A 19,655-nucleotide genomic window follows, 5' to 3' on the forward strand; every position below is an offset into this window, starting at 1 on the left:
CTTGGTGGAGTTATGGTGGTCAAGCGACTTTTCCCACATTAAAGTATCGCGATACTGCAGATACAGCGAATTGAAATATTATAAGAGTGCGTCTATCCGTATTAAGAGCACATCAACGGAAAACGAAGAGTCGTAAAGCGGATGCGTATCGCACAGCTGTCCGGAGCCGAACAAGCTGGAGATGATGAAGTGGGCGTTCTTCGGTAAATGAGTGGAATTGGCAAATCAGGAGAAATTTCCTGGATATGCTCAGAGACTGACAACGAGAGTCTGGCAGCGTCGAGGCCTGCGACACGGTCACAAAAAAAGAGCGAGAGGCGGATTGAAGAACGATCCGGCGAAATTGTTCGTTTGGGATACCGCAGGAACGGGGGGGGTCGAGAGGATCGTAAGAAAACAGGAAAAAGAGTTCCAACAAGGAGGCTAAGAAACAGCACAACTGGACTCTGTGTCCAGGGCTAGAAAAGAGAATCCAGGCGGATGGGATGGAAGGTCGAGGATATGGTTGTTGTCGAGGCCTGGAGGAGGATGAGAGAAGAAGAGAATAGGGGGAAGAAGAGGGGAGAAAAGGGAAAAAAGTATGAGAGAAGGATGAAGACAGGAGAGAGGCACAGGAACCGATCCAAGTGGGAATGCCGAAATACTGGACCACGGGTTGCGGTCGGGCCAAAGCTCCCACTTGGTAAATTAAATCTGTTAAATCTAATTAAGCTCAACCGTCGTATTTTGCACTTTTCTGGGTGGATCAAACGGGGGGGAAGAGGCAGAGATGATAGGTAGTGATCGCTTGGAGATTTTGTACTGAGATCTGGCAGTGAGCACCAGCAGGAATTGGCCCAATTGAGAGGTTGCAGGTTAGATGCAGAATCCCATCTGGATGCCGGACGAGGAAGAGATATCCAAGAATTCTCTTACGAAGGCATGGTTTTCATTGACAGGAAACAATCTTTATTTGACGCCTCCCGCACTTTCTACTTCTTTTTTATTTTCCATTTCCGCCTCTAGCAAGTAGCAACTAGCAAGTCAGTTATGGTCGCAGATCATGGACAGAAAAAGAAGAATGTCGCTCAGATGTATGGACTACCTCTGGAATACTACGGATCTTCCCAACTCCGCCAAGTGGGTGGTTGGTATTTTTCACTTCCGGCCATCAAGACCCTTGCAATCAGCGATTTGATGTCAGCAGACGCTGATTCTTTGACATATTGTCATGATGCCCGTTGATTTGTACGATCCCGGCTTCTTGAGCATGTTTTACGGGGAGTTGCTCTACTGGAAGCGACACAAAATGGCGGAAGAAAGATCAGGTTTGCTCTTGATCTTGCTGATAGCATCTAATAATACTATCCGAGAAGAATCAGCTTTTGTTGACCACTGTCCCAATGAGGAAAAGAAGTGGAAGGAAGGACAAGCGATGCAACTGTCTATGCTCGCGGGATGTGGGATACCTATCAGAGTACTCAGTACAATCGCTATCCAAGGTACTCTTCAGTAGGATCAGATCAGTGCCAACAATACCATGTTTTTGAAGGAAGTCGATAGACTTATCAACCTTACTAGTACCACCGATGTTGACATTGTTGGTATCTACAGTATCTTCCACTTTGATAGTCCCTTGCTGTTGTGATCTACCCGCCGGAATGGTCTGATGCCATACAGAGATACCTAATTTGTGGAATGTTCCAGTGGATGTTTGCAGCCATTTTTGTCTCAACCTCATCTGATGTCATAACCACTGTTATCTTTTCTCTACTCCATTCCTTGAAAGAGACATCCATGGCATCGCAACCACTTTGAGGACCCATTGCAGCATTTGCATTACTGATTGACTTCTGATACAGACCATGTTCATTGTCAATACATATGAAACACTACTACTACGAATCTACCTAAGAGACTGTCTGTTGCCTGTATTAATGTGTATCAACTGTGAATCAGAAAGACCCTTCAACGATCTGCGCCATTCCCGTGTCTCCAGCCACTCAGGGACCGCCATTTGAAGGGCTGCTGGGTCCGTAGCCCCATGGGCCGCGTGTCCTCGTCCACCCGACACACGTTATTTCTCCTATTCCTCTCAGGAGCTATCTATGGAATATGCTCCTGAGGCCTGACCCTGTTGCACAATGATAGGAATGGGCACACCCTACAGAGTAGTCCTAGGCACTCTGTAATGGTCAATGATCCAAAGACTGATAACAAAGATGTGATGAATGTCATTCTCCTCCCATAACAAGATCAACTACCATTGCAATCTGTCTGGAAAGTGAGAACCAATCTACGAGGGATACAGGCTCGTCATCAACTGATGATGTTGCTTTAGAATTTGCCGCCGGACTGGGATCCCGACCATGCTCCATAGCAAATGTTTCTTTGTACTCCGTACTTATGACCTGGTTAACTGCACATTAATACCCTCAGCAGTAACATCGTATGGAGTAACGCTACCTTATTACTAGTGTCCTCATCAGAAGGTGAATACTGAGTAGTAGTATCTTGTTACGCGCTCGTCCGCAGTGGCAAGTGGCAACATAAGAGGAATGGCAAATCTGGGCCCTGTGACTGGACATCTTTATGAGCTGACTTGAATCCTTTGTCGCGGTATCTGTGGCAGTGTGGATCGGGATCGGCCTGGTTGACCCCATGAGAGTGTTCGTTGCAATCCAATAATATACATCAAACAATGCGCACTCGGCTGACAGCTTGGGGACGCGTGTACAGGATATGGGGTACATGTACTCCAGCAACAGAATCCACGGAAGGATAACAACAAGGATTTTGACTAAGACAACGCCTGCTTATGGACTCAAGATGCGAGTATCATCTGCCATGGATCGCCTGGTGGATATCTCCCCTCGTTTCATGATTTGAATACGCGTTGTCGGAATTGAGTCAGCAATAATAATACGAAGAAGATTCTGCACAGGCTGTCTGATGATCAGCATGATCTCCAGTCCTCATCTCGCTAATACATGGTTATCACTTATCGATACGACCGGTTATTTAAGCTCGAACGTATGCCTTGGCAAGCTGTCACCCCTTTTGCGTCCTATGAAAAGAAATCTACAAAAACATTTTCAACCTTGTTGCACAAAACTACCAAATTATGCCAGTTACATCAGAGGAAGATTGTTTGATCAATTTATTCCACAATGCTGAGTCCTTGCTTAGATAGTTACCGATTACTGATACATCCCAATCATGCAGATTTTGCATGCTCCTGATCTTCATTGCCTCATCCACGGAAACGCTCTAATTTCTGCCGTTACCTCAAACCCCTATTCATGATTTGAGGTCTGTGCCGATCCAAGCCAAGTTCCATTGGATGACTTTTTGCCAAGGAAGCCGGTCAGGTTAAAGGTGTTCGCAGCGACCAATCTTGCTTGCTCGCTTCAGGGCTCGGGATTCCTGGTTCGTGGTTCGTACACGATCTTGCTCAAGCCTCAGGGTCCATCTGCCATAGTATCAGAAGCAGCATGGGTCTGAAGTCTGATCACTTTGGGTAACCATCAACCACCGACCAGCCTACTATGGAGGTACTTGTACCTTGCACAGCGAGTACGTAAGGCATAGTAACCACTGTCCATCTGTATCTGCTACTTTGCTCGGTAGCATGTCAACACCCATCTCTGTATCAATTTTTTTGGGCTTGCTGGTAAGGCCAGGGGATATATTCCGTACGCACATCGTTAGTGCTCTAGATACCACACGCTAACCGACAACATGGCTCTTAATCTTCGCAGCAGTTTCAGAAGTATAGGCTTTGGCACGGCCCACCACGGAAGTGGAGGAGCCCAAAGATTGGGACGAACAATGAGTATCGTTTCGCAACTACTAACTTGAAGATGATGGAGGGATTGGATCTCATTGATTTCTGCCTGTATTCTACAGTACTTTGACCACTTGTATCTAAAGCTGTCGTAGAGGTAGTCGGCCGCCATTTGTTCCGTCGCGCCACTTCATTGGCAAGAGACGAGTATATATATCCCCATCACAATGGACTACTGTGTCAGCACCAGAAAGGACGAGGCCAGCGCAACTTCAGAACTCACATTGAGGACTCTAACTGTTAGTCTTAGAGCCCGTATCCTTTTACCTTAACCTAGAATTCTGCTAAATTATTAGTTTGTCCACTCTATCTCAAATCAATCATATATAGATAGGCGTAACCCTTCAGTTTTATACATGCACGGGTTACATGCGTACATCAAGAGGAATGAGTCGAATGACTATCTCCATTCCCTCCAATGTGCCACCTAAGATGTACAGTCTGCGCATCTGACGAAATTGCCTCTCATTTTAGAATGTAGCACCGCTCGAGATATGCCACCATCGACAGCAGTTACCACCTTCAAGAAGGTTGAATGTAATCAAATGCAGCCTATTGTGTGCCCTTCACCCTTCAAACACCTGCTTTTGATTGTATGGAATGCAACTATCTCAATCTTTCCACAATATTAGCTACTTAGAAAATACCCGATGGAACTCCATAACAGATTACTACTTTTTGAGACCTCCTCCCTAAGGTGAGATACTTAGTAAGATGGTGAAGGACACAGGCCCAAACACTGCGCCGTGATGAGCGGAGCTGAAGCCTGGCCAGATTGTCTGATACAGAACAAGATGGTTAGCCCTGCCACCGCCATGTATAGGCACTTATAGGTCAGCACATCTTGATAACTAATGACAATGTTCAACCTTAGATCACGACCCTGTCTTCTGGTGTACAGATCATGGCCGATGAAGCACAGTTCTTCAGTCTTGCCATATATAGCAGTAGGAGTTCCCAGTCTGCTGATTGTGGAAGGTAGAACGTTTGGGTCAGTAAGAGGAATGTTCGTTTCATCTGGCAGTTGACTCTTCTCCTGGCCTTAACCCCCAGGAGACGAGGCGTCGGTGGACTGGAATTCATGCAAATCAAAGGCACAAAAAGCGATGCCGATTAAAGTTTGGGTAAAGTGTATTCAACGATTGTTCTTATGCTCAAGAAAATTAAATCTAAATTTCTATCATAATATCTGAGGTAAGGCTTCTCAATCAGCATCGTAGGCACCTTCCCGGTCCTCAAATTTCATGAAGTCATTTGAAGCTTGATCGCCCATGATCATCTTCCACGCATCCTTCACCGTGTCAATGAGCGCATCGTCAAAGGCAAGATCAAGGCTAGGAGGCGGGAAGCAGAGTATATTCGCCGACAGCGAGCTTTTCTGGATTGTATGGGTACCACGAACGTCCTGGCTAGCGCGCCCCAACTGTGTAAAACGCAAGGACCACAAGGTCTTTGCGTCGGGATCTGCACTGGATTGAAGGAGTTTGTGTATAGCACTTTCAAGAAGGGGTTGGCCATGAGGTCCAGATATGGAGACACTGGAGTACAAGACACCTGATATTCGTCAGCGGCGTGCCACAGTCATTGCCAACGAGTGGAATATAAAGCATAATGACAAAATGCTCATTTTCAGGCTGTCAGAGGTTATGTTCTCATCAATGCAATTACAGGCAATGTAGATAAGTATTCAAGAAAGTCATCATGTGAGCATACAAGGAGAAGTGTTGCGTAAGAAGAACGAAAGAGGAATGCAACTTACTTTGTCCCGATGGACACTCGCCAGTCTCGCTGGAGTGAACCAGAATATATACTGGCGGCGAGTCCTCTCTTTGACCTAAAAGAGTTCCTGGGAAAACCACAACTGCACACACAGGAATTGGGCCACCTTCTGCAGTAACTGGAAAGAGATTTTCCAGAGAGGAAGAGACAATCGTGATTGACCGGGAAACCCTATCATAACGAGGAGGGTCCAAAACATTTGCAGGAAGATCCCAGTTCGAACCAACCAGAAAACGAGTTCTGATCGATTCATTATTGGCAAGTTGAACCTCTATACGACTGGCATCGCTATCGTCAGGCTCAATGGGATCATTTCTGACCGACTCGATCCCAGAATCCAAGACGTACACCCCGCCCCCAACTGCGAGAGCTCGGCAGCCTACTTGAGAGACCTCAGATCCTCCACCCCATTTGGCGACCAAGCTTCCAAATCCAGGACCGAAGACACCGATAGAGGTCAAGTGCCTCTTGATGCGCGTTACCGCATATTCGGCTGACGTCTGGTGGGGAGAACTCTGGGCCAATGAAAGCGATAGAAGCGGATCGTGAAGCTCGGCAGGGACTTGAAAGTTGGATGCGAGATAGTCCGGGAACGAGCCGGTCAGATCCTCCTGTTCCGACGAGGTTTCGTCATCCTGTTGAGGCTTGGCGATGTGCCGGAGAAATCTCATCAGTGTTCGCTTCGATTTAACGCTGATCACATCGTCGGCGAAAACATCTTCGCGGCTACTCGGCACACGATACAAATCTGAGCATGCATTCACAGTCGTAATACTCTCAGAAGTCAAGTTGCTCGAAGGTCTATAAATCCACCAGCTTCCAACGGCCTGAAATTCAAGCTGGCGGTAGACCTTCGACGACACCAGCGTGGGCAACAACGCAGATCGACAATAAATCAGTTGTGGTGACAACGTAAGTGTATATGCTCGAGACGAAGCTAGCTGAGCATTGCACTCCCGTGTTTGCTGAGGCTTCAAGATGGACGCGTCTTCAAAGGGGTAAGACTTCGGTTCTAGCTTATAACACCAGTCAGCAAATAATAGGTAGCACATATCAAGGGCAGAAATGCCGCAAATTACCTTGATTCACTTGGGAAACCCAGTCCTCGGCTTCCTGAAGGCTGAATGCAGCCTCAGAGCCTCCATAATACGGGTTACGGTCAATGTGAAGAACCTTCTTGCCTGACCGGGAGAGGGCCCTGCAGAATGATAAGGTTAACAACAGAACGAGTGGAGCAGTTGCCGTTATCCGACTCACAATGCTAGAAGCGACTGCGCCAGCCCTGTACCAGAGATTGTTACGTCCCATGGCGTTTCTGCCAAAGACTCCATCCTGAGAATGGAAGTTGCAAGGCGTACAGAGCTGGAAAAAAGGGTTCAGTGTGATGCTGTACGATGAGCAAACCCAACTATCATTTAAGTCGGGTGGCAGGCAATGGAGCACTTCCTCGCGAGCAGGAATCTCTTGCCCATGAATGCGGTAGGAGTTTTCATCCGTCCTTGAAAGGAAGTTCTTCTAAGCAAGAAAAATAGAAAGCGAAGGAGACACGCAGAAATACTCCCGTCCTGACCCGCACTGATAGTGCGACACGTGATGAAGCTCGGGCCATATTCTTCGTACTCAAAGACACTCAAGACTCATTCTGCCCGTATGTTCATTCTTCATGTCCGCTCGGTTGCTTTCCTCCTCATTGATAGAACCTATCCCTTTCCAGCCTAACATTATGTACTGTCATTTCTCTCATCCGAGATAATCTGCTAAATCTTGTTCGTTCACTTCGTTGGCCTTCTGAGCTCCGAGCCTAGCTACGTCAGGATCCGACTATTCTAAATCAAGTTAGACAGCTTCGCTACCTTAGCACCTTTAAAAGATTGCACGCAGAGAATCTTCTTTTCTTCTACCACACCACTCCCCGGTGCTCTGCACAGGCATTCTGCACTCAACCATAGCAGATTCGTCTCATGCTGACAAGCCTTCATTGGTCTTGTCCTTACAGGGAGTGGTAGATCGGATTATATCACTCTGTATCTGCTGCTCCGGATGGAGACATCTGATGGAAGCGGTTCGTTTGTAGTGATACATATCGTCATATTGTAGATTTCTGTGCTGTCCAATAGGTAGCCAGATGGCATATACATGTAGCAATTTCAGTACAAAATTCTCCTGCCTGAGCGGGCATGGCGCATCGTTTCGACTGCTGCGTTTCTTGTCACCACGACGCCAAGCGGTACATCAAGCCCGCATACTGGAGGTTTAGGCTGTTATCTTCGAGTATCCTTCTCCAGGCTCCGTCTGATAGAGGCGTGTGATGAAGATAGCGATGACATGTGCATATAGCCTCGAATCCTGAAATACGTCTGCGATAGACCGCATTGCAGCTCACCTCACTCCTCGCCTTCTTCCACGACATTGGCGCGAATAATCTTGACCTCATCGACGGGTCTATCCTCGGTATTCGTCTTGACCAGTCCCATTCGCTGTATTACTCGCATTCCGCTTTTTACTCGACCGAAAATTGTGTGCTTTCCATCTAACCACGGTGTAGGCGCAAGGGTGATGAAGAACTGGCTGCCGTTGGTGTTGGGCCCACTGTTTGCCATGCTCAAGACACCAGCTCCTGTGTGCTTGAGACCCGGATGGATTTCATCCTCAAACTTCTCGCCGTAGATTGAGCTGCCTCCTCTGCCGGTACCAGTAGGATCTCCGGTTTGTACCATGAAATTGGGGATAATGCGGTGGAAAATTACGTTGTTGTAATAACCTCGTTGGGCAAGAGTCGCGAAATTCCTGCAAGTCTAGTCATGTATATATCAGCATGTGAAGAGCGCCCAGGTCGGAGGATAAGTTCCTTGCTTACCTTTGGCGCATGCTCGTTGTAAAGCTCTACCGTGAACGAGCCCTAGAATACGTTAGAGGAGCCAATTGCTGTGTGGCCACAGGGTAGTCCTACCATACTCGTGTCAAATACCACGTCAGTCGCCATTATTACCTGAAAGTGGTCAAAGGAAGAAATCGAATATCTTCAAGATTGAGGTTCCAACAGAGCAGAAGGTTGTATGTGACCTTTCTACTGATCCTGCGGTGGGGATGGAGATGCTTGTCTTGGCAATCATCATCGGGAAACACAGAGCTTCGACACTTTTGTCACTCTTTGATAAACACAGCCTCCTACAGCTATGAACTGATTTCCAACCACAGCGCAACCAGATGAATATTCTCAACTTAAGCTGAAGATTATTTCTCTTTCTCTACTTTCCTACCTGTGACCCTGAGTCTCGCAGTTGCCATGGATGAGGTCAGTCCACTTGCGGAGCTCTTGGGGCAGGCCATCTATCAGTACACGAAGATCAAACCTTTCCTCCCGACATACGGACATCTTCTCGTTTCGGCTCTCTTTCCTATTTACATTGGCGCTCATGCATCCCTTTCGAGACCCTCATCCGCTGCCAAACCTCTTAAGAAAGATACGAATAACAATGAAACAGACAATGAGGAAGAAGACGAGGAAGGACTGGGGACCGTACAGAAGATGGAGGGCCTTGAGCCCACTGATGCGCTGATGTTCCCTTTGACTGCCGGTCTCACTCTCGGTGGTCTGTATTTGATCATCAAATGGTTGGATGACCCAGCCATATTGAACAAGGTTCTTAGCTTTTACTTTTCTCAGATGGGCCTATTTTTTGCAGTCGCATTCCTGAAAGACAGTCTTTTGGTCTTGCGATCCTTTGTTTTCCCGCGGCGATATCGCTACGCTGGCAAGACTTGGAAGGCGAAACAGTCAGAACGAGTTTTCATAGCCGCTCAGCAGGATGATACCCAGGGGTCGATACAATTCCGCCATACTCCCCTTCCAGGCATTTTCGGCTCGATTCCATTACCTACTGCCTTGGTGGCGGGTCTTTGGGTGTGTCGCAACGTGGCGTATCAGAGGGTGAAGCTTCGGGCTCACGTGCGCGGCCTCTTCAACGGCGAATGTCTGGTAGGCCTGCTGGACGTTATCAGTGCGCTGCTGGCTCTGTCTGCTGTCGGGTACTTCGCATTTGTGATGAAGCCATGGTGGCTGACGAACTTTCTGGGGTTCAGCTTCTGTTACGGTGCGCTGCAGTTCATGTCGCCGTCAACATTCAAAACTGGGTCACTTATTCTGTGCTCTTTGTTCTTCTATGATATCTACTTTGTTTTCTACACTCCGTTGATGGTGACAGTCGCTACAAAGCTAGATGTACCAATTAAGCTCTTGTTTCCCCGCCCACCTGCTCCCGGTGAAGCTCCGGACGCCATTTCCTTGGCGATGCTGGGACTGGGAGACATTGTCATTCCCGGTATGATGGTGGGACTGGCGCTCCGATTTGACCTGTTTCTCTACTACAAGAAGAAGGGCATTGAAAAAGCGCGGCTCGAGCCCAAAGGGCCGGAGATCATCAAGCCCCAATACCAGTCTGCAACTGGCGGCTGGGGTGAACGGTTCTGGGCTTGGCCTGTGGCACCGCGTGGACATGAGCTAGAGCCCCCGTATCGGGACGCAAAGTCCTTTCCCAAGCCTTATTTCAAGGCCAGCCTGATTGCATACGTTGTCGGAATGATATCGACCCTTGCGGCCATGCAATACTCCAACCATGCTCAACCAGCTCTCCTTTACTTAGTTCCAGGAGTGCTTTCTTTCCTGTGGGGAACTGCGCTCCTCAGAGGAGAACTTCGCGAGATGTGGGAATTCTCCGATGCCGAAGAAAGCGAACAGGAGGCTACAAATGAGAAGGAGAAAAAGAAGGAAGATGAAGCTCCAGTTAAGAACACAAAGAGTCTCTTTCTACGAATCCTATCAGGCGATATCAAAGCATTATACTCTGGAGCGCCTGACAATGCCACGGAAAAAACAGAGGAGAAGAAGTCGGAGAGTGGGGAGACCAAGAGCTCGGCGGAAGCGGAGAGAGGACCAAATGAGAAATCGCAAGGTGCAGACGAGGGGAAGGAGTTGGATTTAGTTTCAATATCCATCTCGCTACCCAGGAAGGGCAAGACCGAATCACACAAAACCCAAACCAACAGGGGTGAGACTCCCACAAGCGAGGAGAGCTTGTCCGTCCCGAGTGCAGCAAATCGCGATGATGAGCCACCGGCAAAGAGACAGCGAAGAAGTCCTAGAGTCGCCAAAGTCAGTGCCTCTTAGGTTTTTTTTTTTTTGGGATTGATTGCTACGAACGGATTCCATGAGATATTTGCGTTTTGCAATTCGGTTGGGATAGGTGGAGTTGGGACGGACGAACTCGGCATGCATATCCTACGGGAAGGTAGAAAGTAAGGTAGAATGATCTGTTTCAAAAAGTCCTTCAAAGATTTCAAATGGTATCATCATCGCCCTTAAAGTTAAGATATATTCAGGTCAACCCGCCCGAATCAGCAACTATCAAGGATCCGTTTCATATCATCCCATCGTTGCGCGGAGATGTCAACCAGCTGCTTCAGCTCTCTAGTGTCCGCTGCCCATCCACCGTTCTTCTCCATTTTTACAATCACTGTTTTCCCCTGTCCCGCGTTCTCTTTGTCAACCACGATGCAAATCCTCTCCTGGCTCAAACTCTCCTCATATCCATCGGGGTCAGCGAGGATCCACCTTCGCTGAATGCCTTTCCTGTTACTTTCTTCAATCTTCCTCTCTTCTTCAGCATCGGGAATAACGACTTTTCTCCATCCAGAAGCTGCATCTGCCTCGAAGACACAGAACGAGCTGGCGACAGGCATACCTCGCAGAGACAGTTTGTGCGCCTCAGAAACCGCCTCCGAGCACACCACCATCTCATTATCGACGTCCCACCATGCCTTGGGCAATTTCGTATCCCGAAGTGCAGCCAATACAGCGGCCCAGGCAGCATCAAAAGGATTGCCGGCTAGGGAGATGATCATCACATCAATGTAAAGCACCCAGAACGCTTTGATTTCTCTGCTCTTGACACCCCCCGCATCACCATCTTGAGCATCCACATCCATCTGCTCGCTCTCATTATGCCGTTCCAATTCCTCTGCTCCCAAGTTCGGCGACTGATACCAGATTCGCAGGTCCTCTGCGCGGACTAAGCGGGTACTGTGTAGGAGTGTTAGGATTTGATGTGAGAGCGACTGCGCCAGCGCCGAGGGTGGAGCACCCGGGATAAATCCAGGTGCGCAGCCAGTGCTGAGCGAAAGGTTAGGCACAAGCAAATTAAGGTTTTGGATGTGCGATTCGTCGTCTTCGTCTTCGTCATCGTTGTCATCGCTGGCTGTCTCAGTCGGCTTCTCAGTGGTATTGGTTAATTTCCGCCGCTTGTTCGTAGAAGTAGGTACCGATGCTCGTGAGACACTCCACGAGGCAATGTCATCGGTATGAAGAATCTCAGCGCGAACCCCACAGACCGCTGCAGTGTCACCAATTCTGACCACGGCACTACCGTTCGTATGCGTCAAAGAGCCGGTGTTCGCCGAAGTAACGCGGAACTGGGAGGTAGAACGGCCATTGGCTCGAATCGAAGGCTGACTGCTTGATGGAGGAGGTGAAAGATGGGCAAGGAGGTAGGCGTGGGGTTGGAGCCGGGCGAATTGAGATGGTGGTAGTGAGAGGGATGGCGGGGCTGACGGTGCAGCTGTCGATGCTGCAGCGGGAGCCATCTGGACTGGGGAGATTCAGGTCTAGTAAAGGATAACAACCGAATTTGGCAGGTAAGTCAACGAGCAGCCGACTGTCGACTTCTTTGACTTGTCGCTTGTTCTGCGGGAAGAAAATAATGCAGCATTGAATTACCTATTTTTATGCGGCAGAATCCGCTGCAGGTGCGGAAGCGGTGAGAGCCTGTTGCCCACGACAGGTGATTATAGGAGCAATGAGTTCAACAAATACTTTCAACCTCGTTAAGATGCTACAAGTTTGACACTCCAGTGCTTTGAATACGAATCTATCTATTCTATTCATCCATCTGATGCTCGGGTCTAAAGAGTTATCAGCAACAATGAAACCGGAGTTCATGACCCTTCGAGATTATTCGAATGATCGAACACCCTGACAAGTCTTCTGTTGCAACATCTGGCTTGCACGAGGTGCGGATTATAATGGTTATTTAGAGGTTGCTCAGTGTATGTCATTGAATTGGCAATTGCATCAGACAAAACGCCAAGGTCAAATCCGAAGCCAAAGGCCGAAAGGATGAAACGGGAAATTAAACGCGTGAAGCCATGCAAATGAACACTGGCTCAAGGGGCCAGAGTTCAGGATGCAATCGATATCGCTTTTCTAGCGCACTGTGATAGATTGGTTCAGCCAACATCACTCTCTGAGTCTGAAGTCAAAGATCGTCCTTTTATCTTCTAATTATAAATACGAGAAGCCGTCGATCCCATTGGTTCCCGAACGACTCGGTTGAGATTGATCTCCAGTGCAGTTTGCGGTTGACCTTGGGAGACCATGAGTATCCAACTGCACATCTCTATGTGTGTCGGTTGAGCTTATTACTGCTTTCGGTGTCGAAGAGAGGAAGCGACGCAGATGATTGATATGAGCGTGGGAAGTGCGCAATCACTGGTCATCACGGAAGAAGCCCTTTTTTCGACGCTTTCGGGTCGTTTGATTTGAGTGGATCAACAACTATTAAGGTTGCGAGCTCATGGCTCTTCGACCTTCTCGTGTTGATCGATATATGACTCGTGTTCAACCCTTTTTTCTTAGGCGAAACCCCTCGAAGATCTGGTCATGATTTCCATTTTTACTTCCCCGCCCGAAATGCAGATGTTGAACTGGTTCAAATTTCAAGATCAGGAGCACATCTTGTACATGTGGCGCCCTGACGATGTATCGCAGTCTCGTATTCTTCGGGAAGAGCCAATTTTTTGGCCCATCGCATGGTCTGGGTTGGGCGCACAGTTCATCGACCTTCATTTAAGATCTGCTTTAAACCAGTCTTATTAACATTCATATGGGACCTCTTTCGGGGTATAGAAAGTATGACGGATGACTGCTGTATGTTCTACCAATAATGAGATTGTGGTGTAGCAGGGAAATGCACCGAACTCCAGATGAACTCGGCTTTACTGCAAGTCCGAAGTATGGAAATTCTTCTCGCGGTTCGCCTGAGGAGCGGCGTACGAGAGACGCCCTAGTCAGCCCTTGTTCGCCAACATACATGAAGAACCCCTTCGATCTGACCCGCAATGATGTTTCGCCTGTCATATCGCCCTTGTCACCGAACGACCATGCTCGACATCACTTTCTGGCGCAAAGAAGAAGGGACGACGGCCTTTTTCTCAATGGTGGAGATACCCCGTCTTCTTTTCAATCCACCATCAGATGGAACGCTGATGATGAAATCAACTGCTGGAGCGATGCGGCCACAGCCGGCGCAGTGCTTTCTCTGCTTCACAAAGAACCACCCAGCCCACCACCTTGCCCGCAGCCTCGATTTGATAGAAATGCCTCAGATGAGCAACTATTGACATGTGTTGTCTGCTTCGGTGACCTCGAAAATGGATTTTACCCACAGCCTCCCATTGCAGCTGGCTGCGATCACGGATTCTTGCCCGGGATGCATATCTGCTTCACCTGCCTTCGTCGAAGTCTAGACAAACAGCTCTCGTCAGGCGCCACTTTTCTGTCATGTCCAATCTGCCTTGAACAGCTATCTGATGAGGAGGTACAACGGTGGTCCAGCAGACGAACCTTCCAGGCCTATGATACCAAGCGAACTTGGCAAATCCTGGAAGAAGATGCTGAATTCGTCCCATGTGTCAGGACAGATTGCGGATACGGACAGCTACATGCTGGTGGACTCGAGGATCCAATTGTTGTCTGCGGTTCCTGTGGCACTCGAACCTGCTTCATTCATCGTGATACAGTTTGGCATGAAGGGTTGACCTGCGAGGAGTACGATCGGCTTGTCAATCCGAGACCCGACACGTCGGAGATACGGATAAACGACCGAAGAGAAGCTCGGTGTTTATTTCCAGGATTTAACAGACTAAGGACACCCCGAAGAGAAGCTGAGAGCGATGCCAGGCTCGGATACAGTTCTGGAAGGCCACATGGTCGGCTAGATTCGACGAATGAGGAGCTTTCAAGCGGTCGAACGATCCATGAGCTTCCCAAACCATGCCCGAACTGCCAGGCGCCGACAGAGCGAGCTGGGGGATGCAAATTCATGCGATGTAAGCACCGGCGTTTCCCCTTGTGGTACATACGTTGGCTAATGGTTGTCGCTGTGGACAGGTTGCTTATGTCGGCAGAACTGGTGTTGGGACTGTGGGATTCGGTGGCAGCCAGGCCATCTTGAGATTGACTGTCTTTACCAGAAAATATAGAATAAAATACTGAGGCTTCGAAGGTTCTCGTTATCACTGCTGGACAGAGTAGTATTCGATATTCGTCTCCTCTCACTGCACCTATGCCTCGGAACATTATCTGCCTCATCTCACAATTCTCACTCTATCACCAAAGCCCGACAACATTGAATTTAGCCCACTCATGAGTGATTATGCTTGTTGACTGAATCATTCATATGCAGCATAAATCTCCGCTAATGCAGGCCTTGATGGCGTCGTCACCGTCTTCTTAGCCTTTTGGATGTGTGATTGGGGGAAAGTCACAATGGCTGGCGCTAAATCCGACAATCTCACTTGTTGTTTCTTTGCCGGTTAGCTTGAAGAACAGAGGAAGAAAATCAAGGCTGTGGTATTGCAACACTTTCTCCAAAATGTGATAGGACAATCAAAATGCACACGTTCTGGACTCTCTGCCCCACGCGATGACCGCTGTGCAGATGCACACTTTAGCTTAGGCTGTATGTTATGTTGTCGACTCAGAGTACTCCCATGGTCTCTCCTCGCTAACTGATTCTGACAGAAGAGCTTGTTTCCCCCTCATCACATACCAAACTAACCATAATGATAAGCAACTTTTCTCATCACATCATGCACGCCAACATTGGAAAGTATGTTGGATCACACATGGAGCCAAGAAGGCCATAATCTGTGCAGCGGTAAGCTCTCATCTTTCCCCTCTTCCCACGCTTGAAGTGAAAGTTCTCTCATACAATGTACATCTGCACCTTCAATTTCCCGGGCTGGTCGCAGATCTTCCTCTTTCCTCTCTGTACGATTTATACTTCAGATCCTGACTGGTAGTCATCTTCTAATTACACGCATCGATCAAGATATTCAGAATGCACTAATTGCTCATCGATGCCCCCCTTTCATCGAGTCACAGCACCACGTGCCAGGGAAGGAAGATATCTAGGTTAGCGAGGCTGTCATTCATACAGCAGATCGTCTCTTCTCGGCAGGTCCAAGTTATTCGTTGCGTACAAGAAACGCACCATGCCGATAAAATGGGATATAGTGGCTTCACTGGTGAAGCGTATCATTATACCTACCACAGCCTCTACCACCCCAGCTGAGGTCGCAGAGCGTCAACGAGACCCATGGTCTCAATCGGGCAAATATGGCCTGGGTTGGATCTACTTCTCCGTTGTCCTGCTCGCTCTTGCAACCATCATTCGGTTCTACCATGTTTGGAGCGATAAAATGAGAATCGCATTGTACAAGGAAGACCTGGCGGACGCATCAGAGGGCAATTCTCCCCAGGACGAGTATGAGCTTCCAAGTGCCGCCACCGACAGCTCCACTACACAATTCTTTCCATCTCGTGGCCCTCTACCCGGTGTCAAGAAACAGCAGTCGTCGATCTCAACCATTGCCCCGTTGAATAATACAGTTGCCTTCTTGCGATGGATATTCTACCGGCCTCTCCCCGTGCTGCGGATTGGGAAGCTGCGCATCGTTTTCCCGTCGCTAGGAGCTTCTGCTGTCGTGCTCGCAGCGTTGGTCTTCGTTACCCTATATTCTTTCGTACCGCAGCCGCTGTACTACTCATCTATTGCCATTGGATCTCCACCGTTGGCCATTCGCGCCGGCATGATCGCCGTAGCCATGGTGCCCTGGATCGTCGCGCTCAGTACCAGGGCCAATTTCATCAGCATGCTTACTGGTTTCGGTCATGAACGCCTTAACGTGCTTCATCGCTGGGCAGGCTACCTGTGTCTGTTCTTGAGCTTGGTACACACAATTCCATTCTTCGTTACGCCAATCTGGGAGGATGGGGCTCTCATATGGTACCAACAATACCTTCCGCGCCACGTTTGGGTCTACGGGACAGGTCTGGCTGCGCTGGTGCCACTGGTATTCCTATGTATCCATTCACTTCCCGCGCTTCGAAGCTGGATGTACGAGCTCTTCTTGCTCCTCCACCTGCCCGTCTCGGTCGTCTTTGTTGCCATGCTTTTCTGGCACTGTAAGAACTTTTTGGCGTCGTGGAACTATTTGTGGGCCACCATCTCCATCTGGGTCATGTCGTATGCTGTGCGACTCTTCTATCTCAATTGGACGAGCCCTTTTCGCATGTCTTTCATGATAGGAGAAGAGTCAGCAGTGACCATCCTCCCTCATAATGCCATCAAGGTCACCGTTGCCACCAGGATACGATGGAAACCAGGCCAATACGTTTATCTTCGCATGCCCGGCATTTCTCCTCTCGGTCGACATCCTTTCACGATTGCGTCCTTGTGTAGTGATGATTTTCCGTCAGAGTACGGGGAAAACTATCGCGACCTGGCCCTCGTCTTCCGTCCTTCTGGCGGCTTCACACGGAAAGTTTTCTTGAAGGCCTTTGAACATGGGCCGTACAAGACGTGGACAGCGTTCCTAGAAGGTCCCTACGGAGGGATGCGGCGTGAGATGGCCGCCTTCGACGACGTGATCTTCTTCGCTGGCGGAAGTGGTATCACGGCGGTTGCGAGCCAACTGTTGGATTTGATCAAGAAGATGCGTGACGGGAAAGCCGTCACGAAGAGGGTTCGTGTAATCTGGGCTCTGAGAAGCCCAGAAGCCATCGAGTGGTTCCGAGAAGAATTGAGGATTTGCAGAGAACACGCGCCTCCCAACACGGTACACTGCCACTTCTTCTTGACGGGACCGACGCAGGACGACTCCGGACAGCAGCCTGGCCATGATATCGTCCAGGAAAAGATATACAACATGCTTTCAGGCCTGGACAAGCGAAACTCGGCATACATTCGCGAAGAAGCAGCCGGCGATCTCGAGCGCGAGAAAGAGCTGCGTCGCGAAAACGAAGACGCCATCACTTCCTTGCCCCGAATCTACACCTCTCCCGTCAGCAGCAGTCGGCATTGCACGGCATTGCCCGGCTTGCAAACCAGCCCTGCCAATGTTCCCTTTGACTTCGGATTTCCGAACACCCCCTCCATACTGCAGAAACCGACGCCTCGATTTGCATCGCTTCCGTTGCAAAGGAGGGATGGCTGGCGAATTGACCATGTCCGACCAGATATCCCGCGCATACTCACGGAATACTCGCAGACATTTGGCCGCCGTACGTGCGTCTTTGTCTGTGGGCCTCCGAGCATGCGAATTGAGGCCACGAAAACCGTGGCGCGGCTCCAGCAGCAGGTGATGATGGATTCGTGCAAAGATGAAATCTTCCTGCATGCCGAGAACTACAATATATGACGAGATGGGACGAGGCATTTTAATGACTGCAATTAGCGAAATACTCCGCTGTACGCAGCGAAGTTGATACCCGCGTTTCCTTCTTATTGTGTTTGCGATGCATCTCTCGAGACGTCGCGCTATTCGAGTCTTGCTTGTACATTCATTTTGACATCGTTGCGTGCGTGTGTAAATACAGCTCTTCGTGAAACATGAAATATAAGGCTCTGTACAACGGCTCTGGTGTAGATTCGATGCGAAATATGTACTTCCCAGCACACATGACAATCTACAGCGTGTGCAACCAACTTCTGTGCCTGCGTCTATAGCTCGGTCAAAACAGTTCTCGTAAGGGGAGGGTATCCAGGACGGCAAGAAGGAAAACAAACAAATGCTGAAAACATGGACAAAAAAACACGCAATGAAAGCAGTGGAAGAGATTGCGGAAAAGGAACGTGTCAGATCAATGTCTCTGGGGCTCATCGTCCGCCTTCCGTTTCCTTGTGGGACCATCATCCGCCTCCAGGATCCTTGACTCCGTAAACGGCCGAACTCCATGGGCATCCGGGCCATCGCTATCCTCGGCCTCGACTTTCTCCCAGTCGTCATCTTCGTCCTCGCCCTTGGCATCATTCTGGGCGGGACGAGTCTGCTCTGAGCTGCTCTGAGCGGTACCGTCTGAGTCACCATCATCATTCCATTGCAGAGCCAGTTTGACGATCCTCGCTCCAGAAGGCTTCAGTCGTCGGTAGTAGTTCTCCACCAGGCCCTCTTCTACCTGAAATCCTCGGGCAATGTACCACCTCAGACCCTCCTCGTTGGCTTCATGGACATGCGCCGTGACAGTGCGGATGTTGTAATGTTTCACCAGCTCTGATACATTATAAGAAGCAAAGGATGAGGAGGATGAAGGCGAAGGCGGAGAAGCGAAAAGTATAGCATTGAGCAGGGAGGCCGCAACACCACAGCCCCGATACGGGGAGAGCAGATGGAGAGTCTGAATGTAGAGATTCGTTGGCTCCGGCTTCTGCGAATGAGAACTCGTTCCGGGCTCTAGGGCCGTGGCGAGCAGGCGTTCAAGTCGGCATCTAATGCCGCCGATGACTTTGTCTGTCCCTGTACTTGCTCCTAAGCTCGATGCGGCGGGTGACGGGGTGGTAGACGGTGCCGCGGCTACGGGATGATCATGGTAGACCGCGACGCGTGAGACTGATGCGATGACGGGGTCGGTGATTGTCGCCGTGTAGAATGAGTTTGGATAGCGGATGGGTAGGAGGAGACCCGTGATGCGAGTCAACGAGGGGATATGCGCGGTGCTGACCGGGTCGATGGTAATGTGGGGATGGGGAGTCTGGTAGCCTGGGGAGATGGCATGAGGGTACGCGGGAGGTTGAAACGAGGGATCCCTCGCCGCTGGCGGTTTGAGCCGAGAGGCTATAGTTGGTGTAGCAGAAGAGCTCGAGGATTGTGGAAGCACTAGTGAGGGAGGCTGCATTGGAGGTCTGCTGTGTCTGGGGGAGGGGGAAGACGGGGG

The 19,655-nt window shown here is 49.4% G+C and overlaps 6 protein-coding genes across 6 annotated transcripts; 2 read left to right on the plus strand and 4 right to left on the minus strand.

The window, feature by feature from the left end:
- Positions 1–5,030: 5,030 nt before the first annotated feature.
- On the minus strand, positions 5,031–6,936 carry CDV56_106172 (putative Rab geranylgeranyl transferase escort protein; the record flags this gene model as incomplete). Its single annotated transcript, XM_026759791.1, has 4 exons — positions 5,031–5,380; positions 5,586–6,617; positions 6,685–6,803; positions 6,863–6,936. 4 exons carry the CDS (start codon positions 6,934–6,936, stop codon positions 5,031–5,033), a joined length of 1,575 nt encoding a protein of 524 aa, XP_026612738.1.
- Positions 6,937–7,989: 1,053 nt separating this feature from the next.
- On the minus strand, positions 7,990–8,588 carry cyp1 (putative peptidyl prolyl cis-trans isomerase (CypC); the record flags this gene model as incomplete). Its single annotated transcript, XM_026759982.1, has 3 exons — positions 7,990–8,400; positions 8,463–8,504; positions 8,556–8,588. The coding sequence occupies 3 exons, from the start codon at positions 8,586–8,588 to the stop codon at positions 7,990–7,992; spliced, it is 486 nt and encodes a 161-aa protein (XP_026612739.1).
- A 303-nt stretch (positions 8,589–8,891) lies between these two features.
- Positions 8,892–10,772, plus strand: CDV56_106413 (aspartic endopeptidase; the record flags this gene model as incomplete). The annotated part of the gene is made up of 1 exon (XM_026760032.1): positions 8,892–10,772. One exon carries the CDS (start codon positions 8,892–8,894, stop codon positions 10,770–10,772), a length of 1,881 nt encoding a protein of 626 aa, XP_026612740.1.
- Positions 10,773–10,999: 227 nt separating this feature from the next.
- Positions 11,000–12,244, minus strand: CDV56_106557 (3' exoribonuclease family protein; the record flags this gene model as incomplete). Its single annotated transcript, XM_026760176.1, has 1 exon — positions 11,000–12,244. The coding sequence occupies one exon, from the start codon at positions 12,242–12,244 to the stop codon at positions 11,000–11,002; it is 1,245 nt and encodes a 414-aa protein (XP_026612741.1).
- Positions 12,245–15,934: 3,690 nt separating this feature from the next.
- Positions 15,935–18,142, plus strand: CDV56_106828 (putative metalloreductase transmembrane component; the record flags this gene model as incomplete). Its single annotated transcript, XM_026760447.1, has 1 exon — positions 15,935–18,142. The coding sequence occupies one exon, from the start codon at positions 15,935–15,937 to the stop codon at positions 18,140–18,142; it is 2,208 nt and encodes a 735-aa protein (XP_026612742.1).
- A 442-nt stretch (positions 18,143–18,584) lies between these two features.
- On the minus strand, positions 18,585–19,616 carry CDV56_106976 (GNAT family N-acetyltransferase; the record flags this gene model as incomplete). Its single annotated transcript, XM_026760595.1, has 1 exon — positions 18,585–19,616. The coding sequence occupies one exon, from the start codon at positions 19,614–19,616 to the stop codon at positions 18,585–18,587; it is 1,032 nt and encodes a 343-aa protein (XP_026612743.1).
- Positions 19,617–19,655: the final 39 nt, after the last annotated feature.

Source organism: Aspergillus thermomutatus (assembly GCF_002237265.1).
Source record: "Aspergillus thermomutatus strain HMR AF 39 chromosome Unknown NODE_158, whole genome shotgun sequence".
In the NCBI taxonomy this organism is placed as follows: domain Eukaryota; kingdom Fungi; phylum Ascomycota; class Eurotiomycetes; order Eurotiales; family Aspergillaceae; genus Aspergillus; species Aspergillus thermomutatus.